This window comes from Falco rusticolus, chromosome 5, assembly GCF_015220075.1.
Source record: "Falco rusticolus isolate bFalRus1 chromosome 5, bFalRus1.pri, whole genome shotgun sequence".
Classification (NCBI taxonomy): Eukaryota; Metazoa; Chordata; class Aves; order Falconiformes; family Falconidae; genus Falco; species Falco rusticolus.
In genome coordinates this window covers 31,720,180-31,746,943 of record NC_051191.1, presented here as the reverse complement: position 1 = coordinate 31,746,943, position 26,764 = coordinate 31,720,180, and the positions used below count along the sequence as shown (strand labels likewise).

Genomic DNA, 26,764 nt, shown 5'->3' with positions numbered 1-26,764 from the left:
AGCTGGGCTTAAAAATAGAGATGGAGTAGAAAAAGAAATTAAACTTATTCAGTGCACTTTCTAAAGGGGGAAGGAATTTACAGCTATTTTTCTGTGAAGCTGCAAAAGGTAAAAGGAAAAATGTTGAGTACCAGTAAAGTGGAAAATGAGGTCTTTTGGTTCTTACTTTTTAAAAAAGATGTGTATGTTTAGAATAAGGTTTTTCTCTGGCTTTCAGGCTTTTTGAAACACTCCATGGTAAGAATATATGCAATTTCCTTAATAATAGTTATTATTTTAATTACTCATATTACAGCAGCACCTAGTGGCCTCAGCTGAGAATGCTGGGAACTCCAGTGTGGAACTGTAATATTACACACACAGATCGAGAGATAATGGCTCTCTAATCACATTAAAACCTGCCATTCCAGACAGACAAGACAAACAAGAGGAGGCAGAAGCACAGAAGAGTGATATGATTTCCCAAGGTTATGTAATTGGTTAGCAACCATCTAGGATTGCTTAGGGACCCACCACTGATGTCTATTGAGTTTCATTTCCATGAGAGAAAGCTGAGCTGCAGAGAGAACTATTTACTCTAGTAAGTTTGCATCTCCAAAGCAGCATTATTTGTGTTTGTTCCCTATTACCAGGTAAATCTTTATGTGGCACAGGGATTCTGGATTTCATCTCTAGCTCTGCTGCAGTTATGCATGCTCATGCTGCAGCAGTGCCTGTGGGAAACTGCATCCATCTTCCTTCTCCTCCCATAAGGCCACCTCTCAGCTCAGCCAGACTGAAGAATATGTCTCAGGTGCTCTGGGTCTCAAACCAGGTGCTTTGGAAACTCCTGTACATAGTCATACATCAGTGTCTGCACAGTGCTAAGGCATTGCATTTAGCCACTTTAACTTAGTAGAAACATATTTGTTTATCCTTCTTTAATTCAGTCTCTATACTTCATTGTTTTACGAATTAAAATATATCTCTACAGTCTGGTCAGATTTATTTATTTTTATCTCTACAGTCTGATCAGATTATTTTCCTGCATTTTGACATAACAATCTTATACTGCTGATTTCTTCAACTGAGCTGGGAAATTTAAAATATACTGAAGTTAAAGTAGTTCAAACCTGTCAGCTCTCCTCTCAGAGCATCCCAGAGACCCTGCGTTTTGAATCTGCTTTCCATTTGTTTCCTTTGGGTTGTGCACTGAGCTAGCCTAGCTGAAGGTACCGCTTTAATGCATTTTCAGGTAATTTCCTTTGGCAGTGCTCAATTTTGTTAGCCTGCTCAATTAATGATAGGACAATTTTCCTTGTAACAGTGGACTCCTGGGTGTTTGCAATGTGCAGAAAAAAAAAGTGTAACAGTGGTCAAAGCTGGTTTATATGTTTGACATATGCCAGTATGTAGCAATGACGTGTCAGGATTTGTCAGAACACCAGCCATCAAATCAGCAATATATAGCATGTTTGTTAGCCTTTCATTCTTTGCTTTCATTTTAATTTTTTTAGTTCATAAACCTCAAGAATCCCACTACCCATTTCTTTCACATGTTTTCATAATCCTTACTCTCATAACTTGCAATTAAGGAGAAATGTTTTCTGTATTCATGTGCCATTTGATACCTTTCCAAGGAGGTGATGTCTAAGACATTTTATTAGCTTGAAAGAAGCTAGAGACCACTGACATGGATTGTCTGCTGCTGGAAACACTTGATATCCTCTGTAGATGATACTGATATACATTCATAATTAATCACTACCAATACTCCCAAATTCTGTTCCACTCACCATTTGGTTTTCCTCTTGCCAATGGCTTCATCTTTCAAGGGATTGTTAAGACATCTCAATTCAGCTGTTATTAATTTGTAAACATATTTTAATGCTTATTTTATGTGTATAAAATACTGCTGCTTTAGTTTTCTTTTAGATAGGTCTATTGCAATGTCTTGCACTTTATGCTCGTCTTGGCAGTGATGTATGAAGTACTTGCAGGCAAGTTGAACTGCCTCCACAGGTCCAAGTTTATAAAAATTAAAACCTGTGAACCCCAGCAGTATCCAGTTTCTGCATAGTTAGCTTTAGAAGGATTTTCATGGCTGTCTTTATGTGCACATGTTTGATGTCACACATGGAGTCTGAGAACCTGAGATGTACTGGGGAATAAATTATTTCATATGCAAATCTCAGAAACTTTAAATAAATGAAACTTGCAGGAGAATTCACAATATTTGCTTGTTTGCTGGGTAAATCTAACATGGTAAAAAGACTTTAGTATTTCTTATGAATGCTTTCCATGAAGATTATAAGGATTTTATACTCTGTGTATTATAACAAAATTTGTGTGTCTACAGTGTCATATGGAGTCTTCTTGTCTTGCCTATTTTTTTCTCTACAGCTATGCATTCAAGGAGGGATATGATACTTCAGGGTTTTTTTTTTTTCATCATCTCTTTCATTCCTTTAAATGGAAAATAATACCACATTCATTTCTATCTTTTCCTTGTGTTAATTATTCCATAAGTATATCAATTAAGGAAACCTCAAATAATCTTTCTTTAGAAGATAACGGTCTTTCAAGGGTTTATGTTTTCATACAAGCAAAAGTTAATGTCTTTCTGCTTCTTTATATGCCATTTGTTTCTTTAATTTCTGTTGTAAGTCCCCTCATCATTAGAAAAAGCAGAATAATGTCCTGGGTAGCAAAATATACTATAAAGTTTTTCTCTAATGGTCCAGAGAGAAATAATTCAGATATTTTTTTCTTCCTGAACATACCAAAAATGTACTGGAAGTTCTGTAGTGTTTTGACCCTAAACAGAGCACGTCAAACATATAGTAAGCCTACAGAGTGTCAAATTTAATCCGTTCTGGGGTTGTCATAGAAAATGCAAGAGAATTGGAAAGTGTTGGACTGAAAATCTTTTTATGGTGACATTTACAGTGTTGTCCCTAGAGAATCTTACAAAACTAATTTTTCTATTCTTTCCTCATGCCGTGTATGGTGCTTTTCAGCTCTTTCAGCTGCATAAAGAGTAAAACAAATTCAGAGTTACCAAAAGTATTTAGTATATTGCTTTTCATGTTGGATTGATGTTGTCTTATTAGCTGTTTTTTCTTCCTTCAAATTAGCTCTTGTTACTTCCCATGAGATGTCTGCGCCAGTACACGTCTATGCACAAAAGCATCCTTAATTGTAGTTGGTAGCGGGGTTTTTTTCATAGTTATTAAAGGGTTGGAGAGACCCTTCTTATTAAAAGGTTCCTAATGTAGTTGCATGAGTTTAATGAAGACTATTTTTCATTTTGTCAGTCTTTGGCAGATTTTTCTACCAGTTTGTATAACCAAAGGTATGCTTCAAAGGTAATTTTTATGGTTGAGGATATAGACATGCTGCAGTCAAACATAGGAAGTTGAGTTCAATAAAAATACAGGTCTTGCTTACCACATCCTGGAGATCAGGAAGCTGGAAAATGTGTTTGAGCTGTAGCACATTGCCAAATGGATATGAACATCTAGTAAAAAGCTGCAGTTAGCAGAGGGGACACCATCTTTGGGTGAGTAGCAGTGTATCTGTGAAAAAGTAGGAACCAGTGACTACAGCACCAGTAAGATCATTTCTATAACATTGTACTTGATTCCATTAATAATGCCTTTAAAAATATGTTAATAAAATAAAAATGTTGAAGAAAAGAGCCACAAGAATGCCAGCAATTTTGTTTTATTCAATGAGACTGAAGAAGAGTTGTGTAGTTTAGCAAGAAGAAGGTGGAGTAAGTGACTCAGTCTCTGCTTAACCAGGGAACATTTTTCTGATAGAGAAAACTTCCTATTACATAGTTTAAGAAGTGTGTAAATCCTAAAGCTGAAGTAGGGCAAAGTGACCATGTCTATACTAGTAAATATTGCTCTGTAATTTGTTTGGCAGATGTGCTTTGTAGTGTTCCTGGAGTCTTACAAAAGCCCCCAGTGGCTCCCTCTCTGCTCATGTGCTTGAGTTTTTCTCCAGAGGAAGCCAAGGTTGCAAGAGGATGAGGTGCATGCAACTCCCTTCTTATCAGGGAGTCAGCCTGTGGACAGGATAAACAGGTGGAAATGAGCTGCCAAGGGTGCCCTATAGTATGTATCCTTCCCTTCAGAACAGACACCCGCACTCAGACTTGCTTTGGCAGGGATGTGCTAAGCAGACACTGTTGAGTAACATCCCTCAGTACCCAGGAACATCAGTGTCCAAGGATAAGAATATTAGCCTTAGCATTCTGTGTCTAACAATTGTTTGTTCGAAAGAGGATAATTCTGTATAAAGTAAGCATTGTTGGTTCTACTCAGCCCCATAGAATTCCATATGAAAATATGTGGGGTATGGTTATGTGGAGCTCTTTGAGGACTGGGAAGCCTGAAAATATCAACGCTATGTTCACTGTCAAATGAGCCCACGTGTGAGATCTTTCTGTCTGCAAAATGTGTAAGAATTTTCTGGCATTGCTGGTGCAGTTGTTGGTGAGGTGGCTGTATGGATTCAAGAGATACTTGCTGTGCTTTGGAGCAGCTCCAAGTGAGCCTTCCACACAAGTGTGACATGTTGAAATATATACAGAATTTTGGCTAACTATAAAAATATGGTCCCTTACAACTAGAAATTCAGTCTGAGTTTTGAAAAGTAATCCCAGCCTCTTTCATGTGCAGGCCAGCTTCTTCTTGCAGTGACACCTGTGTGACCCCCTTTTGTTTAAATTCAGGCTGTCACTCCATGGCTATCAGTGGATCTTCACAGATTTCATGACAGGCTGCTATGAGAGTTTCGTGAAAATACAAGGGAAGAAAAGACACTAGTTTTGTCAGCTGTGCAGGTTTGTTGTGCTTGAGTGAATGGAACACAAAACAGTAGTTTTGTTTCCATAGTGCATGCTTGCATGCTTAGTTTTCTGAAGTCAAGTGAATAGTCTGAAGTATAGATTGCTCTGTTTTGGAGAAGGTGCAGTTTGCATAAGAGGTAGGATAACAATTAAGAAAACAGTTGGTACAAATCTCTTTTTAAAAATGTAGTGAAAAGGAATGGCTTCTCACAGTATGGGCAGGGCAGAGTCAAAAACTCATTTCCCTGTCCTCTGTGATGGGTAAGGGCTATCTAGGATTTGCTAATGGAGTAGCCTGAAGAAGGGAAAAATGAAAGTACTTTTAGAAAAGGATGACAGGTTCATAGCATGACATCTAGTGAAGTGATCTCAGTAAAGTCAGAGAGAAAAAGTGGTAGTAATTATAATCTGGGCTCCTGTGAGAGGTTTCCCGTGTTTACAGATAGGAAAGCTCATATATTAGCTGTGTTACATAGAAAGAATCTGTAAGACAGTCATAGCTCGTGTGTGGGTGTTTGGGGAACAAAAGACTTGAAGAGTATGCCCAGATGTTAGATAAAGGACTCTGTGGAAAGGATCAGAGGAAGATTAAGGGTTTTTCTTACATGGCAATTAGTTAGAAAGATAATTTCAATTTTGATGAGAATATTCAGATCTGGAATAGAGAAACAGACAAGATTCTCCTTCCAATGACACTATACCTGTATTCCAGATTATTGTATTCCAGATCATTGGCTATTTGGCATAGACACATCAGAAATATACATACCTATTTATATTTGCTAGAGAAGTTTTCAGTGTACAACATAAAAATCGGCACATAGGGATGTTTACCTTTTGTACACAATGTATACAGCCGTGAGAAGACTGGTAAGCATGATTTCTTCTCCATTCTGTGAACTTCCTGGCAATGCAGATGAAATGCTGTATCTTTTGCCTTGTTTACACTTAGTAGGGGAATTTCCAGTACCATCTTAAAATTCCCCTCTGCTCTGCAAGTCTCCCTCTCTGCCAGGTGTGTTAAAAGGGACCTGATCACACTGGAAATGAGCAGTTATGTTTGGTTACAACAGGAACTTTCTCTTATGGGCTTCCTTGGGTGAAGTAAAAGACCCTCTCGTCCTGGAGACCTGTTACATCTTGAAGAAGACCTTGATCTGCCTTAATTAAAAGTCCACACTTGGATTTCTGTTAGCGTTGATGAAGGCAGAGTTCGGACAACAAAACAGATCAAAGGGCTCCAAGTTGCTCTTGATAACAGCTGATATTGTTCATACCTCTGTGTGGCCTCGAGCCAGGGTGTTATCCAGAGAAGAATTTTATGAGGACTCAGTGTAGCTAAGCCTGTTCCTGCATGCTACCCAGCTCCCAACAATTGCAGCTCTTCCTGGGACTTCATAAGAGGAGGCAGAAGTATCACGCTCCCTATTCCCTGGGAAGAATGTTTCATGGTAATGCACAGCTTATACATTCTTTGGTGTCCCTCCTCCCCAAGGGTTTACTTACCAGTTATTTCTGCATTTCTGGATCCAGCTCTTGTGGTTTGGCAGAGTGAAGCCTCATGCAATTCTTTTTTTTTGAGAGTGTGGGTAAAATACCCACTGGAGCCACGCTTGTAACAAATACTTCTTTTCACAGTCTGTTCTCCTACCTTGTAACAGTGGCAGCTCTGGACTGAAGCAGGCAAGGCTGATAAGGCTCCATTAAGACACGTTCTAGGCAGATGCTTATCTGTGAAGGAAATGACACTCCTCAACATGATACATACTTGGGTTTCCCATTTTCTGATGGTAGTTTCAAGTAGACCCATACATTTTTTTTACTTAACTAGCTATGCTTTCTGAGATTCCTCACTAGGTAGGTGATTTACATTCAATTTGTACCCTCACTGGGATTCCCAGGAAAGTGCCCAAGAATGTCATAGCTATGAGCATGTCTTAGCTATCCTTCTGAAAAGGTTTTCTTGGACAAGTCCTCTTATTTCTTAAGTATGTTCACGGTGTGATTTTTCCCTTTGAGAATCAGCCCCGTTTCCGCACACTTCCCAGTGACTGTCCTCAGCTGTTCCAGGGAACGCTTTCTTGGACGTTTGACATATCCAGCCACTTGCAATCCACTCTACAGTGTACAATGTACAAGATGGCTTCAGACAATTTACAGTTTTGTTGGCATTCGCTGAGTTTTGAAGCTGACTATCTCATTGAGGTCTCCCATATTCCCTTGGTTTATGGTAGGAATAGTAACTACTAAGATGCATTTTCCTTCAGCTCTGCTCCAGGTTTATAGGGCCCTGAAGCTTATTCCAGCAGTCTGAGAAATTCTGTGTCATACAATTCATATGTCCTGAAGCTCAAAGCAGTGAGAAATGATCAGCAAGCCTTCTACACATGTATTCATGTTGCTACCTAGAAATAATGGGGATGACAGCACGGATCTGTATGAGATCCTGTTCCATGTGTGGGGAAGTGGCCACTCTGTGAGACCAGTGTACTGAGCATCAGGTTATATCTGACTGCTTTTCACTTGCTTAGGGCACTGAACATTTTGGAGAGTGAAATAAGGCCTTTCAAACTCTTGAATCATATATGATAAGTGCAGGACAAAATTTTAGAAGCTGACCTTCAGGACTGGATTCTCCCTCTTTGTTTAAGACATCAACAAACGCTTTCACAAACTTCTGTATGCCTTATAGGGAGGCCATGACTTTTCTGTGTCATCCTGTATGCCACAGAATTTAAAAATTCTCTAGCTAACAGCAATGCATGTAGGTCTATGTACGGTGTAAATATACAAATAGGTAATGCAAACTGAAGAATACTTACAGGAAGTAACATCTCCATCATCAGTGTAGAAATTGAAGTTTGTTTCTTGTATGCTGATGAAATTAACTTGACATAAAGACTAGTGTAAAAATGAAAATCAGAGTATCAAAAATAGAGGTGTGTGGCACCCTGAAACAAAAAATTAGAGGGAATAATGAGGGTCCATCTAAGGGTACATTATGGTAATAATTGTGGCAATATGAATGGAGGGAATAAAGAAAGGAAAAGGACAGAAATTCTGTTAAGGGTAAAGTTAAAGATGTTAATGTTAAACATGGTTGGCATTCATGGAAGAAGATGTTGGAATTCTTGTTTGAAGTCTTACTGAAAAGAGATGATTAATGTTAACAGCAGAGCCAGTTTGAGTAAGATGAGAGGCAAACTGGTTTAGTGTGGAACTGGCAGAGGAGGGATTCTGACTGCTTTTGTGAACAAACAATTTCTAAAAATGCTAGAAACTGAGTGAAAATATAGATGGGGTGAGAGCTGGACAGACAAGCACAATAACATCTTTTCATGGGAGACCAAACATGTTTTTATTGTGAAGGAAAGAGGAAGTTAAGGAAAGGATGGGAGAATCACTGCAAGTGTTCAATCTATTTGAGCATAGAGGATGGGACACTTCATCCATCCTGCCTAAGGATGTTATGGACTTGGAAAATAAGGGCAGGAAAAGGCAACCAAATTACTTTTTTGCTGTGATTTGGTTCTGGTTTGGCTTTTTTTTTTTTTTTTTTTTTTTTAGAACTCTTTATTCTGCACTGAAACAAGCAATTCTTGTTACATCCAGAGAAGATCTGAGAATATTAAAAGGACCACAGGATTTATGACAATCTCTCTTCACAGAACAGCTCAGAATTACTCAGTTGCATCAGGCAGAGAGATGCATATTCCCCTGAGTCACTCACATTTGACTGTCTGAAGTCATAAAAGAAAATGCCACAGGAACACATCCTGGGTATTATTTTACTAGGCTGGAAGTACATTATTCATTAAATATAAATAGTGTACAGTTATTAGACTTTTTGTTTAGGTTTACAAATTCCTTGCCCTATTAATGTGTGGAATCACATGAGAATAATTCATCTAGATGTTAATGAAATAATCATGTCATAAGAAGTACTTATACTGTGATTATATTGGTCTCCATGAAATCTACTGAGATGTTAGGTTAGAACTGAGTTTGTTTGGTTAGGGTTGTTTGGTTGGGGCTAGGATTAGGGTTACTGCTGTAGGCCAAGACTGCTGAACACAAAAAAACCTTTTTAGTCCTTAAAATTAACTATTTCCCTTCACACTTTCCCCCAGAAATTCCTTGAAACCCCCCTCCCTCCAATCTATATCTGGAATACGCCAGTACCTCCATGCCACTGAGGCATGCTGTGCCCGCATCTTCTCCCCATCCCTCAGCTGTGTTTGTCGGGAATGTCATTCAGTCAGAAACTCATGTTAAACTGTATTGGGAGGAGATGCAGAGATGAAATACTGAAGTACGCTTAAAGACTAGTGGGTGACATACGCTTTGAAGTATTTGTTTTTTGGAGAGATACAGTTGGACAGTCTCCCCTTTTCTCCCCATCTATAGTTAGCTTTCTATGCTCTTCGATTTTCTGGTGGGTTTTTTGTTGTACTTGGGGGTTTTTCCCCCTAAAAAATGTCATGTGAACATTCTCTGAAGTTTTGGAATGGATCAAATATATATTTGTGATACAGATGCTTAGACAAAGAGATGATGAATAAATGGCCTTGAAACCTCCATTAATAGAAACGCACTGAAAAGTTTCAACACAAACATGCAGTTAAAATACTTACAGTAAATTGACAATGACATGCATTTTAGAAAGCACCTGTTGGTTATGGTCATTAATACATCTTTCCCAGATAGCAACAGCAGGATTACAGTAAATATGTATGCTTCGTGATGGTGTATTTTTATCACCTTCTATAGGGAGAGTATGTTATAAATACTAGGAATGTCTAGAATGTTTACTGGATTTAAAAATAGAGAAGAAAGTGCGTGATGTTTAGCTGAACAGCAAAAATGCATATTTAAGCTGAACAAGAAAATAAACAATGTCTCTGAAGTGGTTTTATTTTACAGTATATCCAAACAAGGCTTTTGGTAATTTTGAGATTTTGTCAGCTTTCTAGATTTTTATCAAATGTCTGATTATTTTGGAACTGTGGCAAAATGCCAGTTCTCCTATGGCTGTAGTTGAGGACTCACTTCTATTTAAAGCTTTTCTAACCACTTTACCACTTTCTTCACAATACTTCTTCTTAGACTGTCTTATAATTTTGTGTGCTACATGTTAATAAGGAAAGCTTATTGTTCCTGGTCTGTGAAGCCTTGAATTTCCTCAGAGAGGTAGACTTTTCACAAAAGAATGTTTCTTAACATTGAAGCAGAGTCCCAAGGTATGTCACTCATCCTTCTTCCTTAGATAATCTACCACTGCCTGTCTTGACAATGGTAAATTCTGCAGCTTCAGTAACACACAAGACTCTTAAGAGAAAGAGTGTGGGCCTGTGTTTCAGTGTGTAGCACACACGTATGGACATGCATCTATGCATATACCTTGTGTAGTTCTGATGAACCCTCAATGATTTTATTCACTTTGAAAGGCATTTAAACCACTCTCCCTGCCTCTCATTTGTGAATGAAGGTTTGTGGGAGCTTTGATTATCTGGACATCCGTGAGAGTCTGAGATGGCTACTCTTCTGCAGAGTTGCCAGAGTTACTATCTCTATTTTTTAGAGTGAGTCCAGATTAAGTTTAGCAAAGAGATACGCATTTTGAGATCTAAGTGTCAACATCTGCAAACAACAGGGCACACACCAAGAGTGATTATCATTATATTTTATTTGGTTGGGCTAGGAAATCCAACTACACAGAAAATGTTTTTATAGAGATACAGGAACTGTGCAACTATCCATAAAACACTGTGGTGTAATGTGTAAAGCAGCAGAGGGTGCCAGAAAACAACAAGTTGTGTCTTCCATTGTAATTAATGGAAATGGAAAGGGATTGTGACTAGCAGTGTTAGGGTGGAATAGGGTTTGCATTGTGAATTTCTCTGCAGACAGGAGGGAAGACACACTTCTTGTAATTTTAAAAGCTTACTTGTGCTTAAAATTGAAATAAACACTGTCCAACAAATTTTCAAGCTTTTGGAGGTATCGTGTGGTAAATTATGCCTATGTGACAGTGGAACTGAATCATTTTTTAACAACTATACATACCCAGTATTTCAAAGCTTGGCTGTATAGCAAAGGGTCTGCAAGACAGGAGGATAATAAAGTAACATAGAATGTCCCAACAATGTAGTATGTTAATTACAAACCATCATGGTAACAAAAACCATCGTGTCCTCCTACATCTGTGATTGTTAAGCCCATTAAAAAAGACTTGACAACCTTCCCCTGCTCTCCTGCTAGAAAGTAAAATACTAAAAATTTGATGCCAGAAAAAGTTTTTTTGCAGCGATATTGCATTACTTTCAGAATATAATACAATTATAATGTCAGAAAATGAAGAGAAAGAACCAAAAGTAGGTGCATACTGAAACTACTATGATCAGTCCAGATGTATTTTCTCACTCTGTCCTTGATCTTTGCTGGAACAGAAGCTGCCTACATCTGCTGCAGCTAAGTGCTAGCCTGTTCTATGGAAAGAATGCCAAATCTGCTTGATTTTACAATGTCTTTTACAGACTCACCATTTTTGAGTTCCTTGACTTTTATGCGCACTAACCCATCTAACCTTGTTCTTTTATTTGGCAGTAATTATAACTCAAAGAATAAACCTCTTCTATGAACTCTGTTACAAATCCCTTCCACCTACAGCCTCTCCCCAGTACCCTGTTGCTCTCCCACATGAATTAGCATGCACTGCTGCGTCAGAGCAGCGGTCCAGTGGTCCATCAGGTCAATATTCCCTGTCTGAGAATGGCATTGCAAGAGGTGACTTAGCAAGAACAAGTGACCCTGGCATTTTTTTTGTTCTATTCTCCTCCTCTTTCCCCAATATCTAAAGTTATTGTATTTAGGGGTATTTGAGGGTACTTCTTTCCCTGCTCTTTCAGTATTCATTCACACACCACTGTTGTCACTGTTCATTTCATGAAATATCAAAACGAAGCACACTGGATTTCTCAGAAAAAAAAATCTTGTGTCTCCTACAGCTGTGTGCACAGCCATGGGAACAGGTGTAGAGTAGTCATGTTTTTTCCATTGATTGCAATTACTGCTCTGCCAACTTGTTCCTGCTGTCAGGAGCCCATGGATGTGACTGATCTGGAGTGCCACGAGGTACCATTGAGCAGCTGCAACTTTGTGTTAGTAAAGATTTTGGCTGCATTATACTGGACTTAAATACTGTTGTTAACCCTAAGTATAAACTTGATTACAGCTGGTGACCCTGTTATTGGAAGACTGTTAAGGTACACAAAGGTAAATTGGCTTAAGCTAGCAGTAGAAGAAGCAAATTATCACAAAGACTGATTATTTCAACAGCGTTAACTAATCCCTTTTCATGTAAAGGCTTTTCATAAGGTTGATTAAAATATTAACACAATCTTCTTATAGGTTTTGGGGTTTTTATGTAACTTGTCTATTTAAGTCCACGATGACCTGAAACTTAATACACAAATTGTTAGAATACAGTACAACCATTTTTGTTTCAGCAGAAAAATATAGTATAAATACAGTAATCTATTTGGCAGCTTTCTGATGTGCAGGAATTATTTAAAACAGTCCTAGTCTGAGGAGTCTGCTGACCATATGATCAACAGATGATCATATGACATAAATCAGAACTATACTTATTTTAAGTTGAATTTATTTTAAGTTGGCCCAGTGTCTGGATATGAATTAGTCTGGCCAGGGTTCAGTTTCGGAGTCTGTCCAAGATACATTTTTTTTTTGTTAGGACTTGAATGTTTTCAATCTCACAAACTGATCACAAATAATTTTTGCTTTTTGTAGAGTCTATATCAACTTAAAGCATTTGTTTACCTATGCAGTTCTTAGCAATTCTTTCAGCTGGCATCCTGACCATCACCAAATTTGTGAAGTCCTAAAAGTTGAATCTGAACAGTCTTCCTGAGACAGAAATATGTTTGTATTTTAGCTTGTAGCTTTTGGCAGTCTTTAATTATATAATAATTAGAATATGCTTAATTTAGGCTTCTATTGTCAGCTAATTGGAACCTTGTTTGAATTATCCATACCTCTTGATTCTTCAGCTTCTTTGGAATTACAATGGGAGCGTACCAATGACATTTCTCTCTAGGGAAATAATACCACAAGAATTTTCTTTGTCCCATGGCTTCCACACTTGAAAGCTGAGACCTATTTGTATGTGAAATAAATAATAGTTCATGAAGTTAGATAGCTACAGTTTTGTGCTTTCTAAGTGCACACATAACTAGCTAACCAGCATCCCAGTCTTGTGGGCTGTTTTGCCTGTCACTCACAGATTTTCTCAGTATTTCCTCCTGATAATAACTTTAAATTAAGCTTTTTTTGTAAAAGCTTTCAGTTCATGGACAGATCAGCAGTAACACTCCACAGTAAACATACACGCAAGGGTGTCTTCATATTTCTTGTATATATAAGGCTTCTATTTGGATTTCTAGACATAAACAGTTTTGAAAGATTTATGTTGTTTCATCATATAAATTAGTTTATTTGAAGATATGTGCCCCCCGCAAAGTTCAGTAAATGCTTATTTTTCAAGTAATGCTGGCTGTATTTTGGAACTTGAAAACACTTGCATAACTATTTGAAAAATTGCTTCCTCCTACACTCCACACTTCATTGGCTACAACTGGAAGTGACAGCAAGCAGTAAGTGCTTGTTAAGGCCTCATTTTATAGGCTCAAGCACTTCTGATGTTTCTATTATAACATTTGGCTACGTGTAAAAAAAAAAAAAAAAAAATCCTGGCCCTATTGAGCTTAAAAGCCCATATCTCATTGCCTTCTGTGGTTTCAGGTGCTTTTATTTTCATTGACTGAGAATCTAGACACCAGATCTTGTGAAAATGTGGAAGATTCTTTGCATTGGTTATGAGCATTTAGCAAAGACACAGGTTACTGTGAAGGCTGTTTATAAGCATGTGCAGCATGAGCTAATATTTCTTTGTATATTATGCTAAACATGGTATAAAACAAAATGCTCAAGTACATTAGCAAAAGTGAAAGCCTGACTAAGTTTCTCGTATTATCCCTATGGCTTTTAAAGGTGTCTGGTTTAATTTGAATAGTTTTAACCTGTGACATCAGCTCATCACCAGTTTTGTTTCTTTTTCTCTAGGGCTTAAATCAATTTGTTTCAGTAATACAAAAATTAAACATAAAGGAAACCCAGTGATTTATGTTCTCTCCTGCATATATCTTCCCAAGGACTTTAAGTTCCAGCCGGAGGGCCAGCCACGTAACTTTAGACCTACAGAAATCTCTGGACTTTTAGAAGTTGCTAATAAGAAGTATTTTTTACCACTTTTCTTTTGATGAGCTCAATGTTATATAATTTTGCTTAGAGTAATATGCAAAATATATCTAATTAAAAAAATAAAAATATTTTTAGAATCAAAAGGCCAGAAAGATAGGAGGCAATTGTCAGGGTCTCTCCTGCACAAGCTGTAGCATTAGGACTTCTGATGCAGTCAAAAGGGAGGGTTCAGAAAGCACAAAGTACATCTGGAGGGATTCCATTGGCAAAGTTCAAGAGTTGCAGTGAAATGCCCCGTAGTTTACCTGTTTACTTACCTTTTAAAGGATCCATCCTGCCACTGGTTGTAATTGCACTTCTTTCTAAAAGCTGCTTTTTTTGATGAGCTAAATGAAGTTGCTATGTACTGAATAGTGGTGAAAGAGAGAACTGGAATGCTTTCAAAGGTTTAATTAAGTCTAATAAATGAACACTCTGTTGTTGACTCTCTTTTGACCTAATGGAGAGAAACTCCTCTGTTTTAGAGAAGCGTGCATATTCACATTGCTCTCCAATTTTTGGAAGTTGCCAAGTTCCATAAATATTTAGATGTTAGTACCTTGCTGACTCAGGAGTGTTGCATAACTAAAAAAAAAGATTTTAGACTGGCTCACTGAAGTGATGAATTGCTTTAAAAAACACTGTTCAAACAGAGTTCCTTTTATCATCACCTTAAAAACATTATTGCAGGGTAGTATTTATCTTCAATTTTGTGTTCTTAGTGCATGTGTAGAGCTCTTTCATGGTGGTGGTGGCCGCAGGCTTGCAGAGATGAGAGCACTGAAGTAGGGAGTTACTTTGAGATGCTGGCAAAGAACTTTTGCCTAGTCTTTTCTTTTGATCCATACTGCTGTGGAGTCGTATTTTAGCTTTCTAAGAAACTCATGCAAGATACTGAAATACTCCATGGTTTTCTGAATCTGAATACAGGAGTCTGTTCAGGACCAAATCCAGTGCTATATTCCAATCAAAAAGCTAACACTTTCTTCTGACAATTTCTATTATAACAACAAAAAAGCACTTCAGAAATTACTATTGTTGTATTTTGTGCTTTGTAATGTCTGCTGTAGAGACTGCTGTGTAGAATTAGGTAGAGCAAATACAGACAACACACAGAAGGAAGAGTGGATAGAAAGGGAGACAAAGAGAAGCAAGATCACACCATTATGTAGACGAACAGATTAAAATGTTGCATTCTTCTCTCTTCTGTTTTTTGGGATGTTTGTGGACAGAGATTTTTTTTGATGGGTTTTGTTTTTGGTTTATTTTTTGGTTGTGGTTTTGTTTTGTTTTTTAATATGAAAATGAACAGCAGATGTTCATAATGACCTATTTGGCCATCTAAAAATTGTGATTAGGATTAATGCTTTTATCTAGAATAACTGAATTGTTCATTAACTGGTGGATGTATACTAACAGAAAAAACACCCAATAAATTGTATTTCACATTACAGAGCTTATCTCACATTCACCCCAAGCTTTTCAAGCAGCAGGTCAGATGCTAGATGTAAAACTTGCAACGCCAATTGTCACTTTCATGTTCCTGATAAGGCTGGCAATAATATATGTCAAAAGGGATCCATTTTCCACTGTAGCAGTTTCTTAAAAGCAGTACACACCCCAGCTCATACTCTGACCTCAAAAGTGACCTCATACATTCTTTTATCAGCAGGTCAGTACATATGTCTGTTGCATTCTCCAAGTATTTGAGAAGTTAATTTGTTTTCACATTTCTGGGTTTACTGGTCATGTTTCGTGTTCAGAGTGCATGTTGGATGAATTTGATGTGCGTGTTCCTTAATATCTGTTGGAAAAGGAAGTGGAAGGTATTTCAGTTTTAAATAATACCATCATCCTTTCCTCAAAAAATAACTAATAATTAAATAACTCCAGCATCATTTCCTAAAAATTTTTGCCTGGGAGGCCTTCTACATACCAGTAGTTATTATTCTCTAAGGTAAAATTCTCCCCAAATGCCTCCAGTAAATCAGTTTTTAATTTGCATATATCATCTCTTATTGCAAAGTCAATACTTAGTTTGGAACAGTTTGTTGGACTTTTGTTACATGGTTCACTGATAGTTATTTTTATTGAATACTCGTTAAATTATTCTACTGCAAGTAATGAGGAGTTTTTTAAGAAAAAAGTCAAGCCAAATGTATGTGCGTGTCAGCGTACTCTGCTTAACACCCTGAAATGCATTATAATTTCCATAGAAAAATGGAATGTGCCTTGCATCTGGGTGAGGTAAAAGGCCACGTGCAAAACAAGTCAGCAGAACACACTTAATATCTCCCAGCAGAACTGCTAACACCTGTTTTATCTGGGTGGGTTTTCAAATTTACACCACCCACAGAAACTTGACATTGTCTTCCAGTGTAGTTACAAAAAAATTATTGCAATAAGCTGTCATGTTAGGAGCTCATGGGAAATACATTATCAGAACATAAATAATGTGATTTTTAAGTCTCTGCTCTTCTTTGTACTTTTGCAAGTTTTACTGGAGACCTTGTTTATCTCCCAGTTTTCCCTTTCTTCAAATTTTCCTCATGTCTACAAGGTGAACTGAGAATTCATGGCAAAGTTCACCCAGTCTCAGTAGTCTTTGGTCAAGGGACCAGTGGAACATGCAGCCTGACAAACCAGCATCTTGCACAGAGACTGCAAATTTGAAACTGAACAGGTTCCTCAGTCAGGTCACTGTAAATTTTGCAGTACTCTGGGCCACATGTCTTCCCATTGCATTTACTGCAGGATTTGGAAGAATTTGGGCATATTCTCTGCTCTTCAGAGTGTCCTTATTAAGTAGTAGTAGTAAAAGCTTTTTTATTATGTAATAATGCTATGTACAGTTTCTTCATAGGGAATCTTGATGGAAATATAAGACTTTCAGACAGTTTTGCTCAATAATAAAAATCTTTTATTATTAATTTTGTATGAGCACACATATACGTTAATAAGCATACCCAACTTTAAATATGCAAGAGACAGCAAAGCAGGTGGCTTGTTCTCAGATGTGTTAAACTAGTTTAATCCGTGCAATATAAAAATATAGAAAGAAATCAGTTTCTTGTTACATTTCAACTATAATACTTGTAAAATGAGACCATAGGAATTTGTTTCATATTGCTCCCTTTGAAAATCTTTAACTCTACTATTTTTTTCTAGCTATAATAGAGATAAATTTGAGTAAAAAATGTTTTCTGCAGCAGGATTCTCCCTTTTTGAATACCTATGAATCAATGTGGATAACATACAGCAATAAAATGTAATGAAAATACTACAAAACAATTTTATAAGTAAAATTTTGTGACAGCTTTTCACAGAAAACAGGTAAATCAACAATACCAAACTGAAGGCAGCACATGGCACAGAAAGTATTTCTTATAATGATTGAGGTTACTGATTTTTACAAACCATTAAAATAAATCTTACCATATGTTATAACAGATCATAATTGCTTACTTTTTATGGTTTGGATGCATTTTGTCCCACAGAATATGTACAATTGTAAAGGTATTGGGGATTTTTTTATATTTGAATTGTATTGTCCTTTGCAGGTTTGTTGTTGTTTTTTTTTTTTTTTTAAAGAGGTGAGCAGAACTTCAGATGTGCTGAACATCTGTTTTCAAGTGAAGAACAGGGAATTCTCATAACTGAGTATTGTTTCAGTGATCATTCAAAAATCAGCTAGATGCCCAAACAGTGCTGACTGTGTAACAGTTGGAGAATGAATAGGCAGGAGGATAAAGACATTGGACTGGGTAATCGATTTCTGCATACCAGTTTTGATCTGGAAAGATGCTTTTGACTTCAGCTGAACCTCCTTGGTGTAAGCTGGCTATCAGAAATGGGCATTTTTCAGCCTGACAACATCGTGCTCCATATAGAGATATGTACAATGCAAGCATGATAGTAAATAGAACAGCAGAGAGTGGATTCACTTGTTTAAAATGGAGACAGTTCTTGAGTTGTTTGATTCTTATTTTTTGGTGAAGGGAGTATTGGACCTGTGCCTGTTATGTACATAGTGAAAAAATCTAAATGTCCACCTGCTCTGGTTTATGAAGTCTGGCTTTTTAAATAATCTTAGTGCTAAAACTAAGGATAAAGAACATATGCCAGTATAGAACTACAAGCATTTTCTCTATATACCTCTCTGTGTTAGCTTTCTAGCCCTTTGCTTTAAGGAAAGGCAAAACAGGAACACAAACTACTGAAACTAGTTGTGAAGAAAACCCTTAAGGAACAAAGTTACCAGGCAAACCAAAAATCTGGGTGTTTCCGACACCACAAGTGAGTTGTCAACAAGTCACAATGTGTGCAATGGATGAGTCAATTAGGAACAGAAAGTGAAATAAACTTGTCCTTCTCAGTCTCTGAGAACTGCTTTAGGCATAGCAGATTGTGCAAGATATAAGTTTGGCCAAAAAAACAGACCTTTTAGGTAGTGTGTATATGTGTGGTTTAAATGGGTATCTGTGAGGCTGTATATGACCAATTGTCATACTGTTCTTTATTAGGTGAGGGAAGATCAGAATTTAGGCCATGCCCACCTCAAAATATTTTCTAGTTTCTTCCAGAGTATTCTATATAACTAATTCTACCATGTATAGTTTCATTCTCTCACCAGCTCCAGCACATGCACCAAAAATGCTTTTATCTGCACATGAAGGCATCTTGGTTTCTTGCCTGAATCTCTGTTCTTAGAGCCTGCAATTCAGACTAGATCACTGGCACTTTCCCCTGCTACTAAGAAAGCAGCCAGAACTCAAAAGCCAGTGTGTCCCCTTCCATGCTGGGTTCACGTGAAAGTCATACAGACAAATAGCATCTGCTCTTCCATTTCTCATATTATTAATTTTATATAGCATGCATGTTGTGAATACTTAAAGAGTCCAGGATGCTAACTGTAAGGCCTGTATTGTATTTTTATTTGATTTTGATTCTACTAGTGCTACAGAACTGGAATAAGAATGAGCTGTCTAATAACAATAAATTGTTTTCTAATAATACATTCATTTAAATCTGTTGACCGCCATAAATTTTGTTAATGACGAATATCCATGGGAAAGAAAGAGTCAAATACAGGTCTCTCAACTTAGGTTAATACTCTGGGGAAATTTAGGAAGAAGACTTACTGGTAAAGTGTGTTTGAAATACTGTGACACAGAGTGTCTCATGCCATAACACTAATCTCAAAGGAGTACTGTTTAATGTTGGTGTTGAAAAAAAAAAACAAAAAAACAAACCACCAACAAATACTGAAGAGTTTTATGGAGTTTCTGTGCTCTGGAAGGTGAGTGTATATGTGACTCTCTGGGTTTCTGTGGGAGACTATTTCCATGAGTGTCCCTAATCAACCATCAGCAACATTAAAAAACTTCTACAGAGCAAATCCTTTGCCAAATTTTATCTGGGGCTTTGGGTCATGAAGCAGTATGTCAAAACACACACAGAGCTACAGAAGATAACAATGAATGAAGTGCTAAAAGAAATTACTGTTTTACTTCTACTGCCAAAATAATCAAGACTATTTTAGGAGCATATATGTATAGAAACACTGTAATAATAAGGTGTAATATTTATAAAGGTGTCCCATTCTTTAGCAAGAGGAATCCAGCTCAAAGTAAGCAAATAACAACTAACTTGTGGATGTGTCTATATGCTCTTTTAAACTATATTATCATAAACCTAACAAATAGCGTTAGTCAAACCAAGGTATTTTTAAGAGCTTCCTATAAATACAGAAAAGCATAATGCTGTATTAGTCATCATTACATGTCTTCCAAAGCATCCTACAATTAATTTTATGTTTGGAAGTGAAGAAAGTGGCGTTTGCCAGACAAAAGACATGAAAGCTAATCTTGGTAACAGCAAAAATAATTATAATAAATAGACATACTCTATATGTTGACTCACTGGTGAGTACAATCCCACAAATAAGCTCTTCCTGTAAGTCTGCTAACTGCTGGGTATTAAGTACTACTGTTTATCTACATGCGAGTCCCACAGTCTGGTTTAGTGATTTATTTATGTCAGTAAAATTTCAAATAGTTTCCAGTCAAAAGCAGATTACCCACAACTAGACAATGTAATATGTTACAGCAGATTTGCAATGTATCTTCTTTGTATGCCATATAATGTATTAATAGTATTGCTGCTTATTTGTACATAATCATTGGGACTATAACCTCTTAAAATGTGAGCATAGAAATACATCGGAGCTTACTACTATCTGTGCTGTAAGTATCTCAGGTTATTTTTTCATAATGCTGTGTGTATGAGCAACATTAAAAGGATCTGATTTATGAAGAAGCTTAATATATTGTAAGCATAACTCAGTAGGCTTAATTTAAAAAACATCAAATGGTGTTATGTACCTGATGATGCCCACAAATCTTAATTCCTAAACTATCATCCTCTTAGCTGAGTTTATCTGTACCCACAATGCTGGAGCTACATTTCAGAACTGGACATAGCATTCTTGAGTTTTGATAAGGAAATGATTTTATTGTCAGAAATAGTTTTTTGTTACCTCTGAAAAGCAATCTCGTCTAATATTGATTGACTTTAAATGCGGTTAATTGATTAGCTAAGTGGACAAAAATCTAAATGGCTATGAAGGTTTGTTATATCATTAATTCTTTATCCCATTTATAGGTTTTAAGTTTTTTGATATGGCAGATCTGCTATTCAGTGGACTGCACTTCTTCCACTCTTTTGAACCTTTAATATAAAATAAGTGCTTTGGAACAAAAAAAACCCAAACAATTGGGCATTGACAGTGATGGAGAGCTATGCAGCAACAGTGATCTTGGCAACTTCTACAGGAAAATTTGCAAATTTGAGTCACTTTTATGTATTTTAATATGTAAGATTTGAGGTCAATCTGTATATCCTGAATTTTGTACTGTAATGAACTATAACTTCAGCTACAACACTTTGTAATTCTGATGATACTATTTGCGATAATGACGAACATCATCTCTGTTACAAACTGGTACTTGCTGCAAGCAAAATTTGCTACAAAACTGTGGGCATATGTAAGATATAGACTTTGTCAGGCATCCATAGTAAGTGTTAAACTGCAAAGTCTTTAGCCCTTGATATATAGGCAGGTAGGGTTCTACATATGCAGTGTCAGCTCTAGGAAGAGTTTACCCCAGCATATAATAACCCCACCACTAACTACTTAAATAAACATGGACTTCAGGGATTCATACCAGTCTTGATTGAAACAGTATTGAGGAGTGGAAGCTGCTTGAAATCTCTCAGAACTTTTGTAATTGCAAAATTATTCTCATCTGTTAGTAAGTTTGAATAAAAAGTGTTTGGGGCTGCTAGGGTTTGACTTCAAAGAATAACTGTGGTTTGCCAAGGCAAGAAGTAGGTAATTAAAGCAATGTTTAGAGACACACTGAAAGCTTCAAAATGGGACAACTTTAAGGCGAAGGTTTTCTAGACTGGAGTGGAAAGAAAGTGAAAATAACCCAAGAATGTATTAATGCATGTCTCACTGAGTCTCCTAAGAGTTCCTGAGAGTTGTGTAGTAACTGCAGTTATTATCAGAAAACTGACTGTAAGAGTTATTTTCTGACATTTTCAGTGTATTATGTGGCTGTGAGTTGCCACACCAAACTTGCTCAATTCACAAGTCAAAACAAGACTTCATTATAAGGCTAACAGTGCAACCACAGTCTATTGTCTGAAAGCTGGCCACTGCTATTGCTTCATACACCACTACCAAGAGGGCTGACTGTGGACCTAGGGCTTCTATTACAATCCTTTTCATGAACTGTGAAGCAAAACGGAATTTGCTTTGTAGTTCTGCAGTATATTGAGTCATTGGTGTTAATGGTAATGACTAGTTTTCTCTTGAGAGATGTGACTTCAAAGACACATGCTGTAGAAGGAGACATGTAAAGTAACCAGGTGCCATTTCTATAGGATATTTTTCACCTTAAATGTATGTTAAAGTTTGTGTATTAGGTTTACTATTCACTAATATTCGGTATTGCAGATAGATATCGACATGTTTTCACAGCACACTAGGGCTTAAATGTTCTCTAATAAATTAGGTTTTGTTTATAGCTATGGTCTTTTGAACTACTGCAGAAGACACATGGCCATTATGAAAAATGTCTTGGTTATACTAGGCAGTCTACTAGGATTGTTTCAGTTATTTGGAGATGGATGTTACTGATGATGGATGTTACTGATGTCAGCCTGATTTTTCTTTTTTTTTTTTTTTTTCTGCCCCCCACCCCCCACCCCTTTGGCTTCCAGTACTTAGTTGTAGAGAAAAAATTCCCATCTTTGAAGTAGTTGATTCTGCATTATGGTTGATTTCAAAGTTTAAAGAGACACTCAGTTATACAGCTAATACCCAAACAAATCTTCATTTCTTTTAAATTCTTCAGGACAGGAAAATTTCCATTCAAAACGTTTTCTTATGTAGCTGACATTGTTTAAAGGTTGACTACAAGTATCTCCTTGTGTGCATTATTTTCATGACTGATGCAGGCGTGTAATTTGAGGTCAGGACTGAGCCAGCCCAGCTCCTTGCCATTGCCATCAGGAGTGGCATCATCTGCCTGTCCCTCCTTCCCACCTCCCCCATCCTCTCCCAAACCATGCCTTTCTCAGGCTGGGAAGCGTCCTCCTCTCTTCTGACTCTTGTGCTTATCTGACCGCACAGGGAACTGGAGTGGCTAGAATACTTTTGCCTTTTTTGCTGGGTGAGTTTTCTGCACAGAGCCAGCAGCTCCTGGTGTGCTCAGAGAAGCACTGAAGCCCAGCAGAGGTGGCAGCAGCAGGGCTCCACGTCTGGGAAGGAAAGGAGGTGAGGAAGAAACAAATCCTCCTATTTTAGCTGCAGCTAACTTGCAACTGACTTAGCAGTGTCACATCGCTACACCTTTTGAAATGACCTAGTTAATTTGGGTTTCTTTCATGGTGTAAAACTATATAAACATTTAAGAAAATGACAGAGTTAATGCTTGAGTTTCTGCCGTTACTGTGCTGGGCCAGAGTTGGAGTAACCCCTGTTGATTTTAAGATGGTTATTCCACATTCACAGCTGTGCAAAATGGTGACACCTGCCAAAGTGACTTTTGAAAAATTTATGGTAAAGCCCCATTTTGAAGTAACTTTAGTTAGCATTAGCTGCAGAGTTTGGGTTTTGTGATTTTTTTTCATTGATTCAGAAGAGACATTCTATAAATGGTAGCATGTCCTTGAAAACAAGTGTTTGAAAAGACTTTAAAAAATGGGTTTACTAATGCTTTGGACTTTATTATCCTTAGAAAGCACATTTCTAAACATTTTTCAGTTATTTATAAATTTATATATACTACCCAGTTATTTATAAATTAATATATACTACCTGTGGATCAACACAGTCCGTGTGAGCTCATAATATATACTTTAGGGTCAACAGTAAAAAGAATATTTATATTCCTTTCAGCTAATACCATTTTCTGAAAATAATGACAGAACTACAATCACAGAAACATGACAATAATAAAGGCCCTCCTCCTAGGCAAGAAAAGATACTGCCAAAGTTCAAATAGTTTTGATGCTTTAAAACTGTCGATATGAGGTATCGTAAAATGTGTAAACATTCAAATAAAACTGCATGGACTTGATCTACTGCAGGCTTATATTTTTGGAGTTGAATATTCTTTTTTTTTTTTTCTAATGTTTTCCAATAAATATAGGTATTTAAAATACATTTTTAAACATTGAATTTTACTTTTGTGGTTCTAATTGCTTTGAAATACTCTATCAACCTAAAAAATCTGTTTTAAAATCAGGTCTGTTTAAGGCACTTGACATAGGACACCTCTCTAAACATAATTTTTCTGTTTTCATAGCAGCATATTTATAGAAAAAGTTGTGAGTTAAAAGATCTACTTTTATACTTATTTGCTTTATAGAAGCTGGGAGGACTGGGGGAACCAGCTGGGGATGGTAACTCAAGAGAACCCTGACCTATTAGAAACAGACATATGAAGGGTGTCAAATTAGTTTTGTGTTTAGTCATTTTAGAGTAAGATGTTTTATCCTTCTATTGATCTACATTTAGGCTACACGTTCTTTTCCTGTCTAAAGCTCTCTGTGGTAACTATAGATTTCTTCTAAACCACTAACAGAAGTCAGCACCATGTTGTTCACTAAGCAAGCACTCTTCCAAGAAGCATAAACATGAAGCATGCTAAAATTATTTAGCATAAGATTGGAAGGGGAAAAGTAGAGAATAAACCACTGCTGTGACATCACTTCACAGAATTCTACATCATCCCAAGGAAATACCTTTGCTGTCATATTTGTTGAAGGCTTTTGCTGACATATTTTAGTTAATTTAGTCACCCGCATCTCCAGGCGTATATTCAGTGTCTAATACTCTGTGGATGCTTTCATTGCTGCTTGTTTGTAGCATATAAAATCCAGTTTTATGTTAACTAGGTGGGTTGCTGATTTGCCAGCATGCCATTCTGGATCGGGCATTTATGAATTGTTTTTAAGCACCAAAGCAGACAATGAAAGCTTTATATCAGTTCCCCAATTAGCAGTAATCATTCTTGTTAAACTTTGGTAAAGAGCTGTAGTATGCAATGAATGTAAAGTATTCATTCCTGGGCTGTTTCTTTTTTTTTCTTCTTCTTCTTTTTTTTTTTTTTTCTTTCCTCCCTGCATTTCTACATTTTGTCAAACAGCCTTATGCTGCTTGTTATTTCTGTTCATATTGCAGATTGAGAATGTTGATGTCTGTCTTAGCTTTCTGGCAGCCAGAGGCGTAAATGTCCAAGGTCTTTCTGCAGAAGGTAAGAGAAACCAATCATCAGAACAAGTAATGGGATTTTTTTCTGAAAACTAATTTTCTTAATGCAAATTATTTGCATCTAAATAACAAACTCCAGCTGTCTTGAAAGCATGAAAATATAGATTAGTGATGGTGAGTGATTTTCCTTTTAATTTTCCCTTCAAATTGAACCAAGAAATTCAATATGTTTATGAAGCTTGAGAAATGTTTTAAAATAATATTTTTCAATAGTATTAATCCTTCCATGTTATCTCCACAATATTAATAGGTACAGTGTTTCCCAAGCATACTTTTTAACTTGTTCATGTATACAATTCAAATCAACAAACATGGATATGAGAACCTAACTCAGGTAAACCCAGGGAAGACCATTTAAGCAAATTTATTAGTAGTAGTAATGCTGTAAGGGTGGGTCTGAAAATTATTGTGTTCCTTTGATGTCATGTATTTAGTGAGAGAGTGAATGGTCTTGCTGCTTCTATTAAAACCTTTTTTTGCAGTATTAGTCACCTCAGTTGATTGCCAGATGCAGTTACAACTAAGTTAATAAATGTATTAAATCAAAACCATTAAGATACCAATTGTCTTATTTAGTATGTAATATTTTCTTGGTAATGAGAAATTAAGTCAGGTAGATACTTCATCTTGTAAATTAATAAAACGTATACAAGCGTTTGGCCTGTAACAAATTAAGCAGTTCTGCAAGGAGCTATGCACCTTCAAAATCCTTCTGGCCTCTGTGCAGATGAAGGCAGTAGGTATTAATGGGGTGTAACCCCATATTTTTATTTTGCTTGTAGTGCAACTAAAACATAGAAGAAAAAAAATATTTTTTTTTTCAGAGATGGTAATTTCAGTCGATTTTCAGGAGATACACAGGGAAAAAATTGTGAATCCTAACCAGTGATCTTGAAATTAACTCAGAATTGTTATCTTTCACCATCTGCACCTCTCTAGTACCTTAGCAGAAGCGTCACACGGCCACAATATGTACTGTCTATTCACTGTGATTGTCAACTTACAGAAAGCTCCTTAAATGATTTAAAAGGACCTCTGTATATACTGTAGATATGTTGATGCAAAAGAGTACTGAACATTTACATGTTGCTGTTCACCTCAAAGCTGTTTAGAACTTGATTTTTTAGCCTATTTTTATTTACATATAAAATAATGATAAAATGTGTGAATAGCATTAATTTATTTAATGAGAATACTCTTCATTGTTTAATACCATGATATGGCGAATGACACTTTTTTCTGTACTTTGTGAAATCAAAATCTGAGTGCATTCTGTAATACATTTCTTTATTCATACCTTTCTTTCGCTTTGGAAAATAATTTTTTAATAGGATATAAGCTTCAACACTGTAGCTTTAAGTTTAAATACTACTAAAAGCAATAATACTACATAGTGTTAAATGCAAGGACTATTTTTTAAAACTTTCATTATCCTCAAACTGAATTTTAGAAGGCAGACCTTGAGTTCTGAAATAAGATTAAAACTAGTTATGGTGGTTTTGAGTTGGTCATAAATCTGGTGTAAATGCCCTATATAATTTTTTAATTATATTAGTTCAAATTATCACAATGTGATACAGTGTAGGTCCCTTAAATATACCATTTTTAGCATGTAAAATCTAAATATTATGATTTCTTTCAAGGAGAAGAAATTGAGAAAACCAGACTTTTTATCATGAAATAGTCAAGTTACCTTCATAACATTTTGCCAGCATATTTATGTTTAAAATCAGTTCAGTTTAGAAAGTGTAAATCTGCTT

The 26,764-nt window shown here is 36.5% G+C and overlaps 1 protein-coding gene across 3 annotated transcripts in view; it reads left to right on the top strand.

Annotated features, from left to right (window-relative positions):
• NAV3 (neuron navigator 3) overlaps window positions 1–26,764 on the top strand; it is a 273,367-nt gene that overhangs the window by 82,061 nt on the left and 164,542 nt on the right. For all 3 annotated transcript variants that reach the window (XM_037389560.1, XM_037389562.1, XM_037389561.1), the window contains exon 4: window positions 24,915–24,987. In XM_037389560.1, coding sequence (XP_037245457.1) covers window positions 24,915–24,987 — 73 coding nt within the window. The remainder of the gene's footprint in view (window positions 1–24,914; window positions 24,988–26,764) is intronic.